Here is a 19,521-nt window from a genome sequence, read left to right as displayed (position 1 = left end):
AAGTATCTGTGCTTTCTGTTTCTTTATTTCAAAGATAACCAGGAATTAATTTTTCACAATATTGAGGAACCATCTGGATTTGCAGCTAGAGGCAGTGTCATCAGCTCTCCCATAACTTCATCTCCATCCTAGGAGAATGGGTCCTCCATTTGGAATTTTACTGGCTTCGCTGATCCCATTCTTGGCAGTGTGGGTAGGGATAGATGGATTCCCCAGAAAGTGTCAGTAGTGAATAGTTTGAAAGTCAGGAATCTCATACATAATGGGTAAACTATTTTACAGACGGCAACGGAGAAGCGGAAGGCCAAGGATAAATAAAGAGAAAGGAAGGATGTGAGGAAAAGACAAAGAGACGGCAAGTGAGGAGAAGCATCCTGGTTACATGGTCCACGAAGCACGCGGCTTCAGTGACACTTGGGCGTCATCATTCGGCAGATAGGAAGGCGATCATGCAAGGGTTTTAGGTGCCAAGCTCAGAAGCGGTGTGCATCGCCTCCACCCTCATTCCGCCGGCCAGGGCTCAGGCACATGGACCCATCTAACTGCAGGCGGAACTGGGAAGCAGGCCAGTCGTGTGTTCAGGGATAGAAGGAAAAGGCTTTGGTGACCACCCATCTGGTCTGTCACAAGACTCCTTCTATCATAGTTCTAGGCTCTCAAGCTGCTTCTAACTCTCCCCAGGAATAACCAAGTTACTCATCCTGAAGGATGGGGGCTCCTCACGAAGGGAAGAAAGCAGTTAAGTGGCACACTCTGATGATCCCTGGCTCTAAATCCCCAGCTACCCTGCCGATCCCATGCCAGCAGCCTTCCTGGGAAGCTGGCTTCTGCACACCGCCAGAAATTGGTTCCCACTGAGGGCAGCTGTTCTTAAATTAACCAAAACAAGGCACAGAGGGGAAGGAGCATTTGGAGAGACAGCTGATGGCTTCACTGAATCAGAGGAAGCCTCTCTGCTGCTGCTACCCCATTGCCAAGCTTCCCCTCCCGGTAGGCCAAAGAATGTTTTTCATGTTCCTTCCTCAGATCTGAACTCAGGGCCATTTACAAGCCCCGGATGGAGATGAGGCCTTCTGATGCCAGCCCCAGGAGCTGACAGGGCAGCCGTGAGGGGCCAGCCAGAGATGCAAAGTCCCAGGAAAGGAAAAGGCATTTCTAAGAGGTACACGCACAGCAGTCAGCAGGATGAATACAAAGTTTTGAGACTGGTGTCACTCTTCTTCCGAAGAATTCCCCAAAGGGGCCCTGAAAAGTAGCTGTGAAAGAACTGAAGATTCAGTGTTGGCCGTCTGCAATATTTATTACAAAAAAGGGATGTCCGTGAAAGGCTGCACCATTCACATTGGCACAAAACATGCAGCAGTCTCCCCGAGGCCGGGTATCCCTCATTACCACACTGGCAGGAGCTGTCAGGGCTATAGGATGGCTGTGAAAATTCACTCTCACCTAGAGCCAGGCAGTGGGGGTCCTGCCAAAATACAGAGGCACCTGGACAAAGGGCTTTCTGAAGGCAAACGTAAGGCTGGGACTGCTAGGGTGGGGCTGCAGTGCGTGTAGGGGTGACCCTGAGGTGACAGCATGCAGTGATCGTAATAATAAAAGCAGCCGACATGGTCACTCACTGTCATGGCCAACGAGTACATTTCTAAGTAATTCAGAATGCGCATTAACAAATTCAGGCCTCCCAACTACCGTATAAGGTAGCCACAATCATAACCTCCATTGTACAAGTGAGGAAACTACGGCTCAGAGAGGTTAAGTAACTTGCACAACATCACACAGCTGGTAAATGGTCACACCGGGTTAGGAATCCAAGCCTGTCCGATTCCAGAGCCCTTGCTCTTAACCGTCATTCTATGCTGACCTCTGATGTGGCCCTGGAGATAGCGGGACGGGTGTCACCGAGATGATCTCTGAAGGACCCCAGGGAATCATTACGGCAAGTGGACAGTAGTCATGGTCCGCTTTACTTGGACAACCAAAGTGATAGCAGCAATGTCCCAATGTTCCAATGCAAGGGGACAGCCAAGAGGACCACCGAGGAACAGTCACTTGTATTTTATGAAAATCACTACCATGTCAGCAGTCAGAGAGTGAATGCCTAATGGATGGAAAAATTCCGGTCCAGGCTATAAGAGTCAGTGACAGCAGGAGGGAGAGCTCTGCTCTGGGGTCGGAGTTAGTTCCGGTTCAAATCCCAGCTCTGCCGTAACCTACCCATGCAACCTTGGACAAGTTACATAACCCCCCTCCAGCCCCCAAATTCCTCAAAGATAAAATGGGCCTTTGGGGAGGAAGGGGGAGAGTGAAAAATCCACCTCAAAGATTGTTGGAAAGACTACATTAACTGGGTAGGTGTAACAGCCAAGCTTTAGCAGGAATCTGAATAGCAGGGGTCCAATAGCACCGTCGCTTTGGTCAATTTGAGGAAAGTTTTGAAAGGGGACTTTATAAAAGCGAGGGCAGGATACAATGAAACCACGTGTAACAGTGCAGTGCCCCAGACCAGGAAGAGCCATGCCCCATTAGTACTCTAGGAAGCAGGGGAGGTTGTGGTAACCAGAACTCTGACATAAAGTATGGTCAGCAGAATAACAGTCCCCCAAAGATGTCCAGGTCCTAATAAATCCCAAAGCCTGGGAATGAGTTACCCTACACGGAAAAAGGGGACTTTGCAAATGTGATCTTGAGGTGGGGAGATGATCCAGAGTGATTGGCGTGGGCCCAGTGTACTCACAAAGGTCTTTATAAGAGAGAGAAGAGAACTGGAGAAGATGTGATGACGGAAGCAGGGGTGGAGGTCTGTGGAGCCACAAGCCAAGGAAGGCAGGCAGGCGGAGAAGCCGGAAGACGGAAGGAATTCTGCCCCCAGAGCTTCCGGAAGGAACACAACCCTGCTGACACCTTGCCTTTAGTTCCCTGAGACTCATTTCAGACTTCTGACCTCGAGAACTGTACGATTTGTGTTGTTTTAAGCCACCAAATGTGTGGCGATTTCCTACAGCAGCCGTGGGTGACTAATACAGTGGGGGATGGGTGCAGAGGGCTGCCCTGAAGAAGGTGTGACCTTTAATCAGCCAGGCCAGGAGATCCCCGCAGAAAGCAGAGGAAACAAAACCCTGACCTCACTCTCCTCTGGAGAAGAAGTTGCCAAGAACCCAACTGAAGCCAGAGGGAGCCATGACCATACAGATCAGCTTCTGGGGCGGAGTGCAGGGAGCAGAGGTGGGGACAGATCGGAAAAGACAGAGAGGTTCTCCGGCGCCACAGGGAGACCTGGAGAAAATCGATGTCGGCTCACACACTGTACAAGAGGCGGGGGCCGCGCGTGAGTCCTGAGATAGAGCAAGACGCCCGCAGAGCGGCGGGAAAATGAGACTCACCCTTAACCCTCAGATCAGAACCCCAGCAAGACAGACTCGGATCTGGGGCATGGAGGTTGGAAATCCTTCCAGAGCTTCCTGCGGGGGGTGGGGGGTGGGGATGCCTTGAATGATCTAATAGGAGCCAGTCTGCAGAGGCGATCAACTCAGAGGCCACCACCCCTCCTCCTGTCTTAACCACCAATCCCAGCCCTGGCTATGCACCCCACACACACCACACCCTTCAAGGACGAGACTGTGCTCGATGGAGAAGAAAGCTCAGAGACCCAGGCATCGGCTGCCCCTCCTAGCCTGGCTCTGGCCAACTGCTACTGCCCATAGTACCAGCTGGAGACATGCTCAGGCCCTGCCCTCAGAAACGAACATTCACAGGCCAACTTAGCTGAAACATGCAGCCTGGCCCTAGCCAAGAAGGCAACCGTGCAGATTAAGAAAAGCTACACTTTCCTTAAGACATTTTCCTGCCATCTACTGGGGATCTCCAATAACTGCACACAGCCAAGATGACAGTGAGGAAAACAGGGGCCCCCTGGAATTGTGCAATGCACAACCTGCACAACTGTAGATGGTAGCCCCTCAGCCTGTCGTAGAGCCCTCCCAGCCCCCACCGGAACTCCCATCGGTGCCCCCGGCCAAAACCTCCCGGAACACGCCTCTAGATGAAGGCCCTGGGCTGTGCACTGTGGCAGTGAGAGAACACAGGGGAGAATATACTGTTGGGTAAAATGAATTTACGGTGTCCAGGGTCAGAACAGGAGCGGGTGTGTATTCACTGTCAATACAGTAGCCACTATGCCCTGTGACGACTGAGCACCTGGAGTTCAGCTGGTCTGAACCGGGATGTGCTGGACTTAGTGCGAGAATCAGAGGGCAAAGTGTCTCATGAATGGTAACATGATAACATTCTTGACAGACTGGGTTAAAATTAATGCCACCTATTCCCTTCTTTATTTTTTTTAAGATGGCTACTAGAAAATCCTAAGCTACCTTCGTGACCTGTACTAGCTTCCTACTGGACAGAGCTACTCTCACCCCTTCCTGCCTGTGCCTCAGACTCAAGGTCATTCTGCAGCAGACCTCAGTGAACTGGGCATTTGTCTGCCGGCTGATCCCATCCAACTCTTCCTTTAGGAGGGTCTAGGTAAGGCGTTTTGACAGCTTCTGCAGAAGGTCTGACTTATTAGTAGGGTACATGGGTGTTGCACACGGGGAATCAGATCTTCAAAATTCTCTCTTCTTCCTCCTTTTTTCTCCCTCTTCCTCTCCCTCTTATCTTCCTACTCTTCTCTTCTCCCCCTCTCTCTCCTCTCTATACATCTGTCTCATGCCTCTCTCCCTCACCAACTTGCTTCCCTACTTCTCAGGCCACAAGGGGGGCAACAGGCTGCCAACTGGTCCCCAGTTATACTGCTTACCTGTAACCACCTGGAGAGAGATCCCTCTGCCTCTGTCTCTGGGTGTCTCTCTCCTGACTCATCAAGGAGCTGGCAGTCTGGTTGTGGTCGCAGCCCGCCCTGGGCAACCAGCTCTGCACAACGTAGGTCTCCGTCCTTCCTTCCTAATGCAGGCTGGGGAGGTGAGACCCACGGGCAGCCCCAGCTGGGGGCTGGGATAGCTGAGCCTGTCAGCCAGGAGGCAGGCAAACCAGGGGCCTCGTAAGACATTCAGAAGAACAGAGCATGGGTGGAGGTTTAAAAAGGGGTGGGGGGGGGGGGGGGGATCCCATCATGCCACCAAAGAGAAAAAAAAAAATTGGTGACACAGAAGGAAAATGTTGGCATGCAAATAGAGCCACAAATTGTAAGTGGACGGGTGGAGAAAATGCTGGCCACACATTTCATTCCAGCCCTGGATCTGTCATAAACTCACTGTTGTGACTTTGGACGTGTCCCTTCTCATCTCTGGCCCTCAGTTTCTCCATCTGCAAAATACGCTGTTAGATACTTTCTGAGGGTCTTCACACATGTAGGAATCAAGACGTGTTTTTCATAAAGAAATGGACCATGTTGGGTCATGACCAGCAGGTATTTCTGAACCCGTGGTATGGGGCAGGCCTTATTCTAGCTACTGGGGACGTGGCAGAGAACAAAGCGGAAGAAATTCTCTGCCCTCCAGAGACTGTCACACTCAGTAAAAGCTTCCAGCCTCAAGACTGCTGAGGAGAGACAAATGCTCCATTACATCTTCAAATGATATTTTTATTGGAGGCAGGAGGAAAGGCGAGATTCTTCGTTCGTCGGATTCTCACACTAATGAGAATACCTGAAGCAATGGAGCCGTACAGAAGCACGGGGCCATACCTAACCTGTCCTTGAAAGCCCTGAGAGGGGAGGGATGGGGGAGAAGGCTGTGCGGGGGGCGCAGCCTCCCCAAAACAGCAGGTACTTGGAGGCCGCCACGGTGGTCCCTCATTCACAGGCCGATCAATCAAGGTGAAGTTCAAGACAGAGTCTCTGGTACAAGACATGGGAAACCCAGGGAGGAGGAGGGCAAAGCAGGCAACCAGAGGGTGGCTATCCGAGGACTCAAACCTGGGCTGCCTGGCCGTCATCACGCAGACGGTGGTCGCGGGGAAGCCAGGGCTCCAGCACTTTCCATGAAGCATCTATTATTCAGGGGAAATCAGGAGCCAGGGAAGGCCCAGGTGGCCCCTCACTCCCCAGCTCTCTCTACTCTCACCTGCTGCCTGGACCCCCTAGGAGCAATAGCCTTGCAGGAAATTAAAAGAAATGCCAGCCCCGCTCTTTAGCTTGGGTTATCCTCACCACTGCCACTTACTGAGTCCAGCTGTGTGACCCGGGCAAGCAGCATCCTCCCCAGAGCTGAGGCTCGTCTGCCAAGTGGCACCTGCACTGCCCAACGTGAAGCAAGGGAAAAGGGGGCGCTGATTCGTCCCCGGGCTCACGCCAAGCCTCCAGCAGAGCCCGCGCTATGGAAGGTTGAACTGTTGGCTAAATGCATCTGACTGAGGTTGCCTGGCCATGTCTCATGGACGAGGAGGTGGTTTGGCCTGTGACAAGCAGTAACTGGGCACGCGTTATAGCCCTCTGCCATGCCATCAACTTCGGGACATGCACCAAACCCTTAGATGCCCCTTCTAGCTGAGCCCCTCTCATGGCGAGGGTCCTGAAGGGGTCCTCACCTCCTGAGAGGGGGCCCTGCCCAGTGGGGCAGGAAAATGCTGACTCTAGTCCCCATTCATCTGGGTCGGAATTCAAATTCCGCCCCTGCCCCTGACTAGCTGGGTGACTGCACATGCTTCTCTACCTCTCAGCTTTCCTTCTCTCCTCCCAGTCTGGAGGAGACTTGATGTCTGTTCAGCAGCATCCTGGCAGAGAACAGGGGGCCCAGTTGAAGGTGCCACTGCAGAGAGCTGAATGAAGGTGCAGGTGGGGTTGGGGGAACCAGCAAAGAATGAGGGGCACCTTAGGGGATGGCTGGGGCTGAAGGACCAGGGGAGGGGCTGCTGATCTGGGGAGCAGTGAGAGCTGTGGCCTAGAAGGGCTCCCTGACCCCAACTGTGACCACAGAACAAAGAGCATAGACACGGCAAAACCACAGCCCAGCAAGAAGGGAGTGGGAGAAACAGAGACCCAGCCTTACTCTCCTCCCACACAGATCTCCTGCTGGTACCTCCTGTTGGCCAAACCCAACTGGAGGCTGGAGGGCCAGGGAGCTGGGACACATCAGCAGGTTGAGCCTCTCAGGGGACAGAGCAGGCCAGAGAACAGATCTGGGGACAAAAAGAAACCAGCTGGCTGCGGTAGGCTCTATAATGGCCCCCAAAGGTGCCCACATTCTAATCTCCAGAACCTGTGAATAGGTTACCTTCGTGGTAGCAGGGACTTTGCACGTGTGCTTAAGGGTCTGGAGATGGGGAGATCATCTTGCATTATCCAGGTGGGCCCAATGTATCCACAAGGGTGCTTATAAGAGGGAGGCAAGGGGGTGACCACAGAGGGGATGTGATGACGGAAGGAGAGGAACACAGACGCAGTGGAAGATGCTGCTCCGCTGGCTTTGGAGACAGAGGATGGGGCCACAAGCCAAGGCATGCAAGGGCTTCTAGAAGCTGGAATAAGTAAGGAAACAGATTCTCTCCTGGAGCCTCCAAAAAGAAAACCAGCCTAGTGACCCATTTGGGGACTTCTGACCTCCAGAATTGTAATGGAATAAATTTGTGCTGTTTTAAGCCATTAAGTTTGTGGTAATTAGCTACAGCAACACTAGAAGCCTAATGCACCTGCACAGTACCCAAGGGGGTCCCTCTGCCTGGTCCCCAGCCCCCTGCCACCCTCCCAAATCACTCTCTGGTGTTGCGTCATATAAACCCCACTAGACAGAGGTCAGGAGGGTGACTCAGACATGGGAACAAATGCCTTGGTTAAGCAGTAATGATTCTCAGAGGGTGCAGGCCAGAGAGGGAGTCATAGGGAAGAACAATTGGTACTAGATGCTTCTTTCACTTTAACCTTTGTGTTCTATGGCTTTTGCTTCCAGCTAAGAATGTTGCCTATAGCCTGAAATATACAGGACAGCCCATTCTCAAGGCTCTGACCCTTAAGGGTATAACACTTTTCCATTCATATAGAGATAAAGAGCTGCAGAACAGAGAATAACACTCATATTGCTGGAGGTTTACAGGAACATGGGAACCTGACCTAAGGAGGCAGCTGGAACAACAGAGTGAGAAGTTTGCAGCAGGCAACAACACCCCTACGTCACCTTGCCTTTAAAAATGCTTTGCTGAAACCCTTTGGGGAGTTCAGGGTTTTTGGGGAGCCTGAGTACCTGACTCCTTCCATGGCTCTGCAATAAATCTTTCTCTGCTCCAAACTCCAACGTTTCGGTTTGTTTGGCCTCCCTGTGTGTCGGGCACAAGAACTCGTCCAGTAACGGGCTGTGAGGCCCACACAAGCCCCGCTCACATTTACCCCTCCAACTGCTCCCCAAATAAGCCTATAGACATGCTCTGGGTTGCTCTCTAATAGAAGTTTCATATTTTTCTCCTTTCGTTTTTTAAAAAAACATCATACCCCTGTATGGACTGTCTGGTGAGGGAGGCAACACAATGTAGAACAAAAAGGCCCAGCCCAGAATCCTAGAAACCTGGATGCTAATACCCGTCCACCCCACCTTTGGAGTGGCATCTAGAAAGTTACTGGCCTTCTCTGAGCCTCAGTTTCCCCATCTGTACAAGGGGATGAGACTGAGGCCCTAGTCGGCTGGCATGCTGATTCCATGGCTCTAAACACCTCCCCCCCTGTTGCCAGTCAGCCTGACCCTGTAGGAGTGGGGGCGGTCAGGGCCCCTGGAGAGCCGCCACCTCCAGAGCCCCAAGCTTTTCCGGCCAAGTCCAGCTCCTGGACCGGGAACTACAATCTGCTTGTTCTCTGCTGCCCCCTGCTGGCCGCTCAGAAACAAAGGCTTCCAGCTAGATCCCTTGGAAACAGTCAAAAGGGACGCTCACGAGTTGCCCCTGCTACTTCCTGCATGCACCGGCCTAGACATGGCCAGCCAAGACCTCCTTGGAGACACAAGGAAGCCAGTGCAAGGACCAGAGGCCTGGCTGGAGAGGCTGCCTGCTATGGGGCCCGGAGTCAGCTCTCCCCATCTCTGCATTCCACCTCCCCAGGCACTAGTGAGATGAAGTATGAGATGCCGTGAATTCTGAAAAGTGGTGATGTTGTCCCACTCGCTGCCTTGGGATGACAGTAACAAGAGGATGGTGTGTCCCTGCTCTCTCTCTCTCTCTCTCTCTCTCTCTCTCTCTCTCTCTCTCTCTCTCTCACGCACACGCACACACGAATTCACACAAGAGAAAGCACACAACAAGCGTGCTTGACAAGGCAAAAATTAGCAGGAGGGAGTCCACTGAGAAGACCAAGAGAGCTGGACCAGGAAAGCAAAGAGAGACCGTGCAAAAACCACGATTAAGAAGCTGAGGGTATGTCAAAGGCAAATTATGATTTGTGTCCCCCTTTTAAAAGGAAAAGACAGGCAATTAGAAATGCTGGGTGCAGATGAGGCTGGGGGAAAGCTGGCCTAGAAAGTCATGAACCAAAATGTGGCTTGATTTTAATCCACTGGATGCCATGTGAGAAAGAATTCCCAGGGCTTTTGTAATAGAAATGGCTGCTGCAGTTTGGGGGGGCTGGGGGGTCTCCAGTTGTTTGAGTTCAACACCTCAACTACTAATGCCAGGGTGTCTCCCACCACACTTCACGGGGGTCCTGGCCCCTACCCCTCTTTGTTCTTGGGTTTGCAAATGTCCTGGGGCATCAGGAGGGGAGCCTTCCACCCAGGATGCACTGGACAGGACCACACAGGGTCCTGGGATACAGTCAGGCATCAATTCCGCTGTGGGGACCACAAATGAAGTGAGATATTCACTGTCCCCAGGAAAAGGGGAAGTAGTGGGGATGCTGCACACACAACATGGACAGGGCAGTGGAGGCTGGGAAGCTTGCAGACCACAGTTCCTGTCCTCAAATAATGCCATTTGCCGGGCTCTTCATCTGATTCTGAGCTGCCCCTGAGACTCTGCCTGTCCAGACACCACCCAGGCCTTTTTTCAGGGCAGCCGGGAGCAGGTGAAGGTCCCCTCCACTCTCATCCCACAGCCTCCACCCTGCTCCTTCTCTAGCTCAGAGCCTTCTTTCCGGCCTCAGGACATTCCTCCCTTCCGTCTTCTGCAGGTCATAATGACCCCTTCCTTGGACTTCCTTTAAAATCTCCACCTGGTTCTCTGACAGTATACCTGGCAGCCCATCAGACACCGAGCCTAATTCAACCAAAAATTAACCCTCTTTCCTCCCCGGTCGGAGGACTTAAACCTCAAATCTCCTAGTGCCACAAAAGGGAAGAAGAAGTGGCGGGGGGAAATCCCATGTTAAAATAGATGCTGCCACTCCAGTCGCCAGGAACATCCTCGTTCTGGTGGTCCAGGGGTCATGAATTTGGAACCACAGAAAATTGCAATCATACTACACGGCCATATTCAGGTAAATGATGTCTACTGATTTTTTCAGATTTTAGAGTCAACCGATGAACAAAGCATAGAAGACTTCATTTTGGTGACAGACAGAACACAGACCTTAACAGCCAGGATGATGGGAGAGTAAAGGTACATCAAACCGGTTAGGGAGGAAGAAGTGGGAGATGAGAGGGGAGGCCCCAGTGCTGCCACCCTCATCCTACACAAAAGAGAGTCCCTGCGGCCCAGCAGAGAGTTCTAGGTGAAGAATAAATACCAAGTTACAAAAATAACCAAGCAAAGAACCAGCAATGTAACTATCAGAAATTAGGAGAAGGGGAGGGAAGGAAGGGATCAGAAAGCATCAAAGCATTCAATTCTCACTTTTCATTGACGTGGGGTAAAAAGCAGAGTCCGCCTGCCGATGCAGGGGACACGGGTTCGTGCCCCGGTCCGGAAAGATCCCACATGCCGCGGAGCGGCTGGGCCCGTGAACCATGGCCGCTGAGCCTGCGCGTTGGGAGCCTGTGCTCCGCAGCGGAAGAGGCCGCGGCGGTGAGAGGCCTGCGTACCACAAAAAAAAACCCCAAAAAACTGCTAGCTCTAGGCTAAGGGATGGGAGAGATAGGGCAGGAAACTTAATTTTTATCCATAAGCCCTTTGGGGTTTTGGGGTTTTTTTTTTTTTGTTAACCCTGGCATGTATCAATTAAAAATGTTGCTTGCCACGTTAGTAAACAAAGGATGTTGCAGCCACCCACAATGTGCACCCTGAGAGGATTCAGGATGGAGAAAAGCAGGATGCTGAGTCTACATATAATAATTAAGGTGTATCTCAAAGGAATGTTTTCAAGGAGCCCAGACTCTCGCATCTTCCCGTACCGAGAAAAGTGCTAAACTCATTAACTTGAAATGTCTGATTTTCTTTCATTATGGTAATCTTTTGAAGTTCCAACTATCTGGTCTTTGTTGCAAAAACTCCTGTACATCCTGGCTCCTCCCTTACCTCTTCGGAGCAGTCCCTCAGGGCTATCTGAGGGGCTGTCTTCTGGGGCGGGAGTCCTCAGAAAGTCCGCTGAATAAAACATAATTCTCAACCTCTAGGTTGTACATTACTTTTTCAGTCGACACATGCATTATCTTGACTTTTAAAATTAAAAGTTTAAAAAGTGACACTGGTGTCCGGCTGGGGCGGAAGGGTCAGTGTGCGGCGAAGTGGCGGCGGGCTGGGGAGGGTTGGGGGCGGGGCCAATGGAGGCGGGGGCCGGAGGCGGGAGGTCTGGCGCCTGCGCACTAGCGCAGCATGTTCCTGCAGCGCAGCCGCTCCTCCTCGCGTTTCTCCTCCAGACGGTTCTCCAGCAGACTCAGCTCCCTGCGCACCACCTTCCGCATGGACGGCTCCAGCTCCAGCACTTTCTCCAGGTCAGCCTTGGCCTCTGCCTCATTCCACACCTCGGCGTGAGCCCGGGCCCGCACGTAGTAGGCCTTCGCGATGCCTGCGGGGAAGACCCAGCTGGACCCGCCACCCAGACCCAGAGGCAGCACCGACCCCGCGCCCGGCGGGGCTTGAGCAGCTTACACAACCCTTAACCTTGACCCTGAGTCTTAACCTCTCTGTACCTCCAGAGCCCATCTCCTCCACTATAAAGTACGGACGATAATAATCGCAGTACCTACTTCCCGCCCTTCCGCGGACCCTTCCAAGGCCCTGCAACTTAATTTACATTCACAACTTTCTATTCTTTTCTTACAGAAGAGCCCCAAATGGTGCAAGCTCCAGACCCAATCACTGCACCTGTCCCTTATGGTCACTATAAGGATTAATTGAAATGATAAATGCAGAGAATTTAGCGTGTGACGCAGAGTAAGTGATCTTGTAACGTTCCTCAAACATCGTCTTCACAAGTATCGCCATATCCGCGCATCACGGATCCTAGAATGTACTTAATATTGTTCTCTGTATTGATTGCCCCCGTTTTTAAAACCCGTTTACTGCTCCACACAGGTTTGGTGAGCTGCTCATATTTTGCCCCAATGCACCTTAAAATAAAATGCCTCCCACAATAAGCACAGCTCATCCATCATCTGTGATATCGTTATAGGCTTGGGAAAACCCTGCTGCGTGGAGGCGAGTTTTGACGCCCTGACAGGGTCAGAAGAGGCCACCCGAGGTCTGTGCACGTGACTCTGGGCCCCTGGGCAGGATTGGACACCCTCCCCCCCCCAACCCCGGACCCGCTTCCCGCCGCCCACCTGGGTGGTGCCGGAGGATGTCACTGGTGTGCGCCAGCACCTCATAGTATTCCTCCTTCTTCAGCAGACACTGGCAGTAGTTCAGGATCAGGGTGTTGATCATCTTCTCCAGCTTCAGCCACTGCACCTCCCAGGGTTTCTCCTGCCCGATGAAGAAAGGGCTGCTGCTGCCCTGCCCCCACCCCTCTCCCCCGCGGCCAGGGCCAGTGCAGGGCTGCTCCCCCCACATGCGCCCCACTTCCCAACCCCCTGGCGGGCAGCCTCCCACCTTGACCTGCAGGTTCCTCAGGCAGACGATGGCTTCCTGGTACTTGGTAGAAGCCTCCTCGTAGCGGCCCAGCTTGAAGAGCCGGTTTCCTTCTCCATGGAGAATGGGCACCGCCTGCATCTTCTCATCTTTACTCAGGTTCCAGGTCTCCCTCTGGTACTCACTGGGGGCCTCCACCTGCCCCAAGAGCTGCAGGTCAGTAAGGCAGGGACCCCGAGTGCTCGAAGCCCAGCAGGGCAGTCCCTTTCCCTTGCAGGGGACCAGAGAAAGTGGACCCAGCACATCTTGCTGAAATCAGCTCTTCATTTTCCACAGTGAAGATTGCGGGCAGAATCATGCTTGCTGGCCAAACACATACAAACAGGGGAAGGAAGCAACAAGCCCCCCACCCAGGGCCTTACCCTAGATCAGAGCCTTTGTGCAAATTAAGAAAAGGTACTCCTTTGTCAACACACTTTACTTCTAATATTCAGAAAATTGCCATGATACTCGTTTCATTAGAACAGAACACTTTATTGCCATCTGTTGGAAAAATATTATTATAAAAGCACAAATATATAACGTCTCTAATGAGCACCTTAGAGGGGATGCCCTCTTGCAGTGCACAAGCCGCACAGCTGTTCAAGCAGACCCCTTGGTGACACAGTTCTTATTTATTTGCACTCACCCATGTAACCCTCAGGCTGAGCCTCAGCCTTGGCCATTAGCTGAGTCCTGCCCTGGTTTGAGCCTCTCCCACCACCCCACAGACAAGGGCCATCAATCATTCTGGGGTCTGGGGGAGAGACTGTGGATGGTTCCATGCAGCCTCTCCCACTATTGGAGAATGAGATCGGAACCCACAAACCATAGGGACTGGGGCTGAGGATGTAATTCTAGACTTCTGGGAAAAAATGGAAGTAGATAACCAATAGAAAGAAAGAAGAAAATAACATTTTTAAAAATTAGTCCCAAAAGGGTTTTTCCCTTGGAAAAGGCAAAGTACCGGTTTTTGGGCGGGAGGGGTCTGATTCCAGTTCCCTTGTGGTGTATGAACCCTTTATCGTTCTCTGAAGAGGAACTGGGTGATGTCCAGTGACCCGTGGGGCTGGGCTCCCCTTGATGCCCACTGACCCCTGTTGCTTTTTGATGCTGGGACAGTACCTACCCCACCTCCCATGCCCCAGGGTCACACCTGCAGCAGCTCTATTACGAAAATCAGTGGCTGCGGCTCCTTCTGCAGCTCATCCAGGTCCTCGTAGCCCAGTGTGTGGTAGGCGAACATGTTGGCCAACCCACACGTGTGCACGTGCCACTCAGTGGGGTCCTTGCCCTCCGCCATCTGCCGCAGGCTCCGGGACAGGATGGGGTAGACCCCTGTGTGCTGTGAGGAAAATTGGGCGGATGGCATCAGGCTGTCTGCTCAGAGCCAGCTGCGCCACAGAGAGTCCCACTCTGGGGCCCCCCAGAGCAGGACTTCTGCTCTCTCCCTACCCCTGCCCCATGGCTGTTACTACTCGTCACCCCAGCGTACCCCCACTAATCACTGTGGTTACCTGTGTGCCAGGGAGAGCACGCTACACCTGTTAGCTCCTTTAATCCTTAAGGTGACCCTACGAGGGAGGCCCTACTATTCTCCCCATTTTAGAGATGTGGGAACTAGAGCCCAGAGAGGTTAAGTGATTTGCTTAAGGTCACACAGCTAGGAAATGAGAGTCAGGATTCAAACCCAGCTCCGGGGACCATGCTTTAGCCGCAGTGCTATGCTGCCTCTTGCTGGCCCTTTTGGTCGCGACTCAAACGGCTTTCTCTCCCAAGGAGACCCCTCAGTCCGTGAAGCCTGTGACCCACAGGGACGGGAGCATGGAGAGCTGTGGAAGGAGCAGGGCTCTGGGCCCAAGAGGGCCAGGTTAGTGTCCTGATGGTGCAGCTGACTGACAGTGAGTCCAGGTCACTGCAGCTCCCTGAGCTTCCATCCCCTGGATTGCACCTATCTGATAGTGAGGTTGGTGTGGGGGTTAAATAAATGAGATGGCACAGATGTAGGGCCAGCTCATCACAGCTTCACCCAGCACCAGGAGCTGGGGTGGCCACCCTCAGGGTGGAAGAAGCTAGGAAAATCAGCTGCTTGGCCTCAGGCAAGGCCTCAGCTGCCCCATCTGTGAGCAGGGATGCCCCACAGATGAGCTCTGAGAACCGCTCTTCAGGGGCTGGGTCCTGAGATGGCCCATCTCAGGCTCCTGCACCGCAACTCTAGTAAAGACACACCACTGGGAAAGTGAAGGGGCAGGAATTGTTCAGCTTGGTCTCCAAGTCACCAGCAAGAGGATGAAGGTCACCCCCTCCCTACCTCCACCAGCCAGGATTAGCCCGGAGTACCTTCAGCTTCTCTGTGAGCTGGGTGACCAGATGGCAGTTAAGCCTGTTGAGATTAAAGCTGGAGGGAAGGAGGGAGGGGCCCCCCGGGAACAGCTTGCTGCGGGGAGGGCGCACTCCGGCCCCAGCTCGCAGCCCCCTGCCTCCCAGAAAGTCAGTGCTTAGCTGCTGACCCCAGGAATGGGAGGCTGCTTGGACATGACCTCAGACCAAGGCCTTGTCCCATTAGCCACCTGCCACCCTAGCACAACTAGGGATGCTGGTTGGCACAGTGGACTGTAGGATGCCACCGGGAGTGGGCAGACATCCCAAGAAGAAGAATACAGGCCAGAAGAAGGAGCAGAACTCCAGGGCCCCGCACCCACCTCTGCAGCATCTCCGCTGAGACTGGGCAGGGGGACCCCGGGACCACTGCCCCTCTCTGGGGCTTCAAGGCCACAGCCTGTTTCTGTCTGAGGGGCTCTATCTATCTGGAAATTGCAAACTGGCATCCTGGAGGCCACCATTCAGCTCCCAGATTCGTTTTGTTTTATCCTTCACGTAATTAGTTGCCAACACTTAAGCACTGAGAGAATTCATGGACTAATGAAAATCTCTAGTTTGTCTATAAAACTCAGACTATCCAGCCACACCAGACCTGCCCCTTTCACACAGCAGCCATCCCGTTGGAGCTCAGGAGCAGCTGCCCACTGTGAATGGAGCAGATGACCTTCAGTCACGCAGGGGCCCTGGCCCTTGTGGTATTTGAGTTTGCAACCCCTGGCATCACCAGACTGGGCACCAGCAGAAAATTCCTCATAGAGACCAGTGTGCTCCCTGGGTAGAGGGGGTGGTAGTACATTTCAGGGCAGAAGCTCCCAGAGCCCCTGACGGCCCCTGCCTCTTCACACTCCCTGGCCTGGATGCTACCTCTCTTCCCACTTCTAGGCCTGGTGAACTCCTATTCATCCTTCAATACCCAGCTCAATGTCATCTTCTTGAAAAAATTCCTCCTGTGATCCTCAAGCAGTTAGTTGCTCCCCTCCTGTGGCTCTAAACGACTCTGTCCTCACTCATGTATATCGTGATGCTACCTGCCCTGCATTGTAATTGCTTAGGTGTCTGCTCCTCCCCCAGAATTCAAGTTCCTTGAGGGATGGGGACTTTGCCTGTTTAGTCTCTAACACCTAGCACAGGCCAAACCTGGTGCACTGAATGTTTTCAGATAGACCTACAGATAGATGATGGGTGGATGCATAGTGATGGAAGAATGGATTATGAATAATTCTGGTTGAAGGGAAGGATGGATGAATTGATGCCTAAGTGTGTGGATATAAGGATGGATGGATAAAACATGGATGTATAGATGGGTAAATGACTCTGGAAAGAAGTGTGTGTGTGTGTGTGTGTGTGTGTGTGTGTGTGTGTGTGTGTACATGTGCAATCATAGCAGCTGTGAGCTGAGGGGAGATGAGGGGGACTATTGGAAAAACCAGTAATCGTCGTGGCATAAAAATTACCAGCCTGGGCTTCCCTGGTGGCGCAGTGGTTGAGAGTCCGCCTGCTGATGCAGGGGACCCGGGTTCGTGCCCCGGTCTGGGAAGATCCCACATGCCGCGGAGCGGCTGGGCCCGTGAGCCATGGCCGCTGAGCCTGCGCGTCCGAAGCCTGTGCTCCGCAATGGGAGAGGCCACAGCAGTGAGAGGCCCATGTACCGCAAAAAAAAAAAAAAAAATGTCAGTGGCCCCTGGTGAAATAATGGATCTGGGCATCCACCAATGGCTGGTAAATCCATTGCTTGATATCAAGAAGGAGCTTGGCTATTTACAATCACCAGGACATGGAAGCAACCTAAGTGTCCATCATTGGATGAATGGATAAAGAAGATGCGGCACATATACACAATGGAATATTACTCAGCCATAAAAAGGAACGAAATTGAGCTATTTGTAATGAGGTGGATGGACCTAGAGTCTGTCATACAGAGTGAAGTCAGAAAGAGAAAGACAAATACCGTATGCTAACACATATATATGGAATCTAAAACAAAAGGTCATGAAGAACCTAGGGGTAAGACGGGAATAAAGACACAGACCTACTAGAGAATGGACTTGAGGACATGGGGAGGGGGAAGGGTAAGCTGAGACAAAGTGAGAGAGTGGCATGGACATACATACACTACCAAACGTAAAATAGATAGCTAGTGGGAAGCAGCCGCATAGCACAGGGAGATCAGCTCGGTGCTTTGTGACCACCTAGAGGGGTGGGATAGGGAGGATGGGAGGGAGGGAGACGCAAGAGGGAAGAGATATGGGAACATATGTATATGTATAACTGACTCACTTTGTTATAAAGCAGAAACTAACACACCATTGTAAAGCAATTATACTCCAATAAAGATAAAATTAAAAAAAAAAAAAGAGAAGGAGCTTGGTAATGGCTGGGTCAGGCTGTCAACACCTGAGCCCACCAACCAATCTTAACATCACAGTAAGAGAGGTAAGCAGATGTGGAGGTACACAGTTTATAGAAAATACTGGGGATCGAGGAACGTGTTAGACAAGTCCACGGCAAAGCAACCAGCAAAATCAGAACATGGGAACTTCAAGACAAGTTACCCAGTTTCTTCAACAAATCCACGTCCAGGAAAAAAAAGAGAGAGGAGAACCCATAAACGAAAGGAGACTTAAGAGATGTATTAACGAAGCTCTGTGCATGGACTTTGTTTTGATCCTGATTTGAGCAAACCAACCAGCAGGAGTGAATGAGGAGACAATGGGAGAAATTTGAGCAGTGACTGGATACTAGATGGCATTAAGGAATTATTGGGTTTTTTTTTTAATGTAATAAGGATATTGAGGTCATGTTTTTTAATATCCTTTTTAGAGATACAAATTGCAGTATTTACAGATGAAATGCTACGGCGTCTGGAATGTGCTTTAACCACAGGGGATGAGGAAGGAAGGTGGATGGGTTTAGATGAAACAAGACTGGCCATGGAGTGATGGCGCCTGGTATAGGGTAATGGGTATTTGGAAGTTGATTATGCCTTTTTGTCGACTTTTGTATAAGTTTGAAAGTTTCCATAAGAAATGTTTGTTTAAAGGTCAGTGAGCTTTGCCCTCTCTATCTGGACCACCGAGGAGAATGCCTTGTCTGGATGATTGCTAAGGGTGCCATAAATGAGAAAACAATTTTGCAGTGTTGGTAGGAGAGGGGAGAAGGGCAGAAGATGACCAGTGGCCAAAAGTCGCCAGGATCCAATAATCCTGCCCAAAAGTGAGGGCTGTGAGGTGGGCCCTGCACCCACATCCCACCAGCCAGCTTTGACACCGACTGTCACTCTAGCAGCACCTATTCTTTTTGGGGAATCCATCTTCGCCGCTACCGTAGCTGAGAAGGAGTGGGCAGGGTTCTCTCTCCAGAGTTTTTTTTTTTTTCAGTGTTTTTTTATATTATTATTATTTTTGCGGTACGCGGGCCTCTCACTGTTGTGGCCTCTCCCGTTGCGGAGCACAGGCTCCGGACGCGCAGGCTCAGCGGCCATGGTTCACGGGCCCAGCCGCTCCGCGGCATGTGGGATCCTCCCGGGCCGGGGCACGAACCCATGTCCCCTGTATCGGCAGGCGGACTCTCAACCACTGCGCCACCAGGGAAGCCCCAGAGTTTTGTTTTACCCTCACTTTCCTGAAACACAGAAGCCCTGCAAAGCGGATGGGCGGGGCCTACTCACGATGGTGTCACACCAGAACTCGGCCACCTCGCTGAACCGCATGGACGTCAGCAGGATCTCCCAGACCTCCAGCTTGAACATGTTCCCGATGATGATGTGCATGGGATGGCCCACCTGCTTGCTGTCATCTATCACCGTCCGCTCATCATCACATTTCAGTGTTCGGAAATGAAAGGTCACCTGGTCACCAAGTGAGCAGACCCTGGTCTAGACATACCTCCCGAGGCCCAGCAGAAGCCATCCCCTATCACCGACTCCCTGGGCTGTCCTCTCCCAACCCCAATCAGACCTTAGAGCATCCCCCTCCCACCAGCCTGCACTCCCCGACTCCCTCCTAAAGGACCCCATCCCACTCTCGACAGCTCTGCAGGTCAGGAAGTCCTGCCTTAAACACGCCCTAGATCTGAGGCCGCAGACCCAGACACATCCGTCATCCGTCTAGGAGCCCACCAGAGATCCCCGGACAAACACCCTGAGCCCTGAAGGCCCTTCCTTCTCCCTCAGCATTTGCAACTTCAGAAAATTCCCAAAGCCCCACCCGCATTCCACGCTGAAGTTTAATTTGCATAGTATCA

General features: G+C 52.2%; 1 protein-coding gene across 1 annotated transcript in view; it reads right to left on the bottom strand.

Moving 5' to 3' along the window:
* Positions 1-11,651: 11,651 nt before the first annotated feature.
* Positions 11,652-19,521, bottom strand: part of AIPL1 (AIP like 1 HSP90 co-chaperone) — an 8,236-nt gene continuing 366 nt past the window's right edge. The window contains exons 2-6 of the mRNA XM_024737181.1: positions 18,947-19,126; positions 14,054-14,242; positions 12,880-13,056; positions 12,612-12,753; positions 11,652-11,854 (exon numbers count right to left, since the gene is read on the bottom strand). Coding sequence (XP_024592949.1) covers positions 11,652-11,854; positions 12,612-12,753; positions 12,880-13,056; positions 14,054-14,242; positions 18,947-19,126 — 891 coding nt within the window. The remainder of the gene's footprint in view (positions 11,855-12,611; positions 12,754-12,879; positions 13,057-14,053; positions 14,243-18,946; positions 19,127-19,521) is intronic.

Source organism: Neophocaena asiaeorientalis, unplaced genomic scaffold, assembly GCF_003031525.2.
Source record: "Neophocaena asiaeorientalis asiaeorientalis breed wild unplaced genomic scaffold, Neophocaena_asiaeorientalis_V1.1 scaffold129, whole genome shotgun sequence".
NCBI lineage: Eukaryota > Metazoa > Chordata > Mammalia > Artiodactyla > Phocoenidae > Neophocaena > Neophocaena asiaeorientalis.
The sequence above is the reverse complement of the archived record's forward strand: the minus strand, read 5'-3'. Positions and strand labels throughout refer to the sequence as shown.